At 53.3% G+C, this 4,304-nt stretch overlaps 1 protein-coding gene across 1 annotated transcript; it reads left to right on the top strand.

The window, feature by feature from the left end:
* Positions 1-1,644: 1,644 nt before the first annotated feature.
* On the top strand, positions 1,645-3,155 carry LOC125556574 (11S globulin seed storage protein 2-like). The gene is made up of 2 exons (XM_087521552.1): positions 1,645-2,673; positions 2,760-3,155. Exons 1-2 carry the CDS (start codon positions 1,733-1,735, stop codon positions 2,887-2,889), a joined length of 1,071 nt encoding a protein of 356 aa, XP_087377678.1. The 5' UTR covers positions 1,645-1,732; the 3' UTR covers positions 2,890-3,155.
* Positions 3,156-4,304: the final 1,149 nt, after the last annotated feature.

Raw genomic sequence — 4,304 nt, 5'->3', positions numbered from 1 at the left:
GCCCCGCGCCTGGTGTCGTCTCCACCACGCGGAGCAGTAGGTGGCTTTGGCGGTGTTGTTCTAGGAACCGTGGGGTGGGCGGGAGTCACCTCGCCCAGCCATGGTCGCCGGCGGGACTCGCCCGCTCTACCCGTCAGCAGAGGGAAGCCCGTCGCCAGCCTCTGCCGAACCTTAGCCGTGTCCTCGTCGCTAGCCAATGTACGTGGATGTTCTGGATTCTCGATCGAAGGAACTGAAACGTACTACGCCATATCGTCGACCGATCCAGACCTGGACGCATACCCGTCTGATCCCGTCCCGTCGATCAGGCTTTCGTGCTGGGCCACATACCCAGGTGAGATCGGCCCACCTGCTGAGAGAAGCCCATCGGCGACCAATAAGCTTTTCAAACGAGCCGTTCTCGCAGATCGGATCCCGAGCACCGGTGATTCTGGCGCGAACGCCGCCGGCGCCTTCTTCGTCCGACCGGCCGCCGCCCAGTGCCCCTTCTTCTTCCTGACGACCGTGTCCATGAATCCGGACGCACCATATCGAATAAGGTGAGCTTAGGCATGCTTACCTTGGGGAGGGGGCCCTTCCATGGCCGAACAGCCGACGGCGCCCTCCTCCGATGAACGACTTGCCGGATCATCTCCGTCGCCTCTCCCGTGTGTAGCCCTGCCCTTGCTGGATCGTCGCCCGGTAACACGTCTTGAACGATCGCCGCCACATCCTCGAAAGGTCGCTAATGTCAGTTTATGACGGCCAGCTTTTGACCTTATGTTTTTGGTCACAAAAAGGTCACAAATGGAAATTTGTGACCATTCAGTGACCAATAGTGGTGGTCACAAGTTGACATATTTCTTGTAGTGCTCCTTGTTGTAGCCGGAGTTGAGTAATTCACAGACCCAATCGGACGGCGTCGGCGAAGCCTCCGGCAACGAACTGCCCGCTTCATCATCCTCATCGTCGTCCTCGCTATCGCCCAGCGCCCAAAAACGCCCTCCGACGTGCCGCCGACCACTCGGGGTGGATCCCAGTCGCGCACGGGTGGACGCCCCTACGGTCGCCCTCCCATCGCCACTAGCATATGCTGAAGAAAGCAGCTCAAAGTAAGGCTGATGCATGTGACCTTGTGTGATTTTCTAGCATTTATTTTCTATTTGTGACATGTATTTTTTTAGTGTATATAGTGGAATAAAATAGAATAGAGATAGATTGCAAGATATATATTTTGATTATTCTTTAGAGCAGTGTTGCTAAATACTAAGACTTGTTTATATCTCAGTCGATTGATGTTATATTTGTGAGATTTATGTGAAGACTCGTGCAAAAAGTTCTTTGTAGTTTTTAATATTTGATTCAGACCTATCACAGATCGAGACCTAGCACAGATATAATCCCTTCGTTTCAAATTACTCGTCACAGAAATGAATGTATTTAGAACTAAAATGTAACTAGATACATCTATAACTGCGACAAGTAATTCAGATTACAAAGATAAAGAGCAGCGAGCAGAGGGACACGTGGATGGCGAAACACAAGGCGCCGGATCGGCCGCTAATTCTACACGTTTTCGAGTCGAGTAGCAGTAACCAACTTGCACTTGATAGTTGATACATTGGGAATGGGATCTTTGCTATAAATTGCACGCAGTTCTCAATGCTCAACGACGTTCTTCTTCCACTTCCTGCCAAAGAGGAGCTAGCACAGGTAAATCATCTCCCAAATTCTGAAGGCTGAACGAACTTACATGCAGGGCAAGACAGACATGTCTGCCAAGGGCGGCAAGGCCCTTGTCCAGTCGGACGCGGGGGCGTATGTGGCGTGGTCGGGCGTCGACCAGCCGGAGCTTACTGCAGAGGGGCTCGGGTGTGGCTTGCTCGTGTTCAGGCCGCTCTCCTTCGCGCTGCCGCACTACGCCGACTCCCACAAGTTCGGCTACGTCCTCCGAGGCTCCGGGGTCGCCGGTGTCCTCCCGGTCGCCACGGGGAACGCCTCCTCCGCGGCCAGGGAGAGGGTCGTGCGCCTCGAGGTCGGCGACGTCATAGCCGTGCGCACTGGGGATGTCTCGTGGTGGTACAACGACAGCGACGGCGATGCGGACGACCTCTCAATCTTGTTCATGGGCGACACGGAGCGCGCTGTCAGCCCGGGGGACATTTCCTACTTCTTTCTCGCCGGCGGCAACAGCGTCCTAGGCGGCTTCGACGTGGGCCTCCTCGCCAGGTCATGGCCTGGCGTGACGAAGGAGCAGGCCGCCGCCGTGTTCCGGAGCCAGCCAGCCGTCCTCCTCACGGGGCTGAGCACGAAGCTGCCCGGCGTCTGCCCGCGCGAGCACGACAGAAAAGGGCTTGTCGTGAACGCCGGACAAGTCGCTGCAGGGACCCTGGAGACGCTCACCGCGGCGGACCTGGCGGCGCTAGGGGACCTCGGGATCAGCGCGGTGATCGGCCGGCTCGATCCCGGCGCCGCGTGCGCGCCATGGGTGTTAGGGGAGGGTGCGGCGCAGGCGGTGTACGTGGCACGTGGGAGCGCGCGGGTGCAGGTGTCTTCCTCCGCGGGCGGCGAGACGCTGCTGCTGGACGAGGAGGTCGCCGCGGGGAGTGTGTTCGTCGTACCGCGGTTCGCGGTGGCGCTCATCTCCGCCGGCGCCAACGGAGCAGAGTGGGTGTCCCTGGTCAAGAGCGCCAGGTACGTATATGTGGATTTCGGCATTTCGCTAGCTTATATGTAAAATGGCAATCATTACTGATTATGCTGTCGTGCTCGCATGGCAGGCCCGCGGTGGAGCACCTGACCGGGGATGGCTCGGTGCTCGGCGGCTTGACCGCGCAGGTGCTGCAGGCGTCGCTGAGCGTGGCGCCGGAGCTGGTGGAGCTGCTCGGAGGCGCCGAGCCGTCGCACTGAGCGGTCGGTGCACGCGTTCGCGCCGCGGCGTCCGTTCACTTTCCGTGGCGCGTGTGTCCCGTATGCTCCGTTGACGTGTACCACACGATCTGTATTATACGCTGTTACGTCTCTACACGTGCTTACTTACGTGAATGAGCAAAATAATTATGTGCATTGTTGTACTCATATGACACCACAAGTGTGTTACCCCTCGGTTTGGGTTATATACGTTGTTATGTCTCTTAATTACGTGAATGAGAAAAAAAATTCTGCGCGTTGTTGTACTCATATGAGACCACAAGTCTGTTAGCCGTAGGCTTGGGTTTTACTCCATTCATTTCTTTTTTATTTTGCCTACTAGTTTTGTTTTAAATTAAACTTTCTAAAGTTCGTTCAATTATATATATAGAAACAGTTTAGCTACTTGTAAGTCAGCCTGCATTTAGAATTTGGGCCAATGGAATTTAGGATCAAGGAAGCATAAGCTGCCAGAGGGAAGTAAGGAGCAGCCGCTGGCTCGCTGGACAAGCATCAACCTCTGAGTCTATCTTAGGGTGGCAGACGACCTCAATATCTATCTTACGGTGGCACACGACCCCGATATCCATCTTAGAGGTGGGGGAGGGTGTATGTTCGCCCGGAAAAATTGTTCATCGCTGGGGTTAGAACGATGGCCAAGGGCAATGACACCATGGCGGTGGGTGGTGGTTGGGGGGAGGCCAGGGCGGCTATGCTGGGGAGCGCTGTCGGCCACGAGCGGCGGCAGCAGGCGGTTAGATCGGTGGTAGATCGGCGGTTCGAGGTAGAAGATGAATAGTAAAAATGTTTCCGAGGTAGGAAGGCATCTTGCCGTTGGTTTTGCATCTGAGGGCTGAAAATGATTCTGCTGACCATAAATTCATTTTTAGTCCATTGATCTCTAGCTACTCCCGTATAGAAAGCATATTAACATTCACAATACCAAATCAATATCATTAGTTCCATCACGGAATATACTTCATACTCTCTTAGTTTCATAATGTAGTGCGCACAATTTTTAAAAAAGATAAACTTTACAAACTACAACCAAGTTTATGGATCAAACTATTTATATCTTCAATACCAAATATATGAAATATGAAAGTACGGATTATGATGATTGTAATTATATATGTTTGGCATGCTAGGTGTAAATATTTTTCTACGCAAACTTGGTCAAAGTTGATGATATTTGACTTTAAAAAAATCTATATACACTACATTATGGAATATAATGAGTATTGTATTAATTTAGTATTGTATATGTTGATATTAGTTATTGGCGTGGATGGCTGGTGAGATGTTTTCAAACATGGGCGAGCCGTTGGGGGCGGTCCTAGGTGCCGTGGGCGGCGACTCCGCTTCCCTCGGTGACCTCGCCGTGGCTGATGCGTGGGTGCAAGTTCGGCGGGGTC

This window comes from Triticum urartu, chromosome 5A (assembly GCF_056163025.1).
Source record: "Triticum urartu cultivar PI428250 chromosome 5A, HENAU_Tu73, whole genome shotgun sequence".
Classification (NCBI taxonomy): domain Eukaryota; kingdom Viridiplantae; phylum Streptophyta; class Magnoliopsida; order Poales; family Poaceae; genus Triticum; species Triticum urartu.
This window is presented reverse-complemented; position numbering and strand designations above follow the sequence as displayed.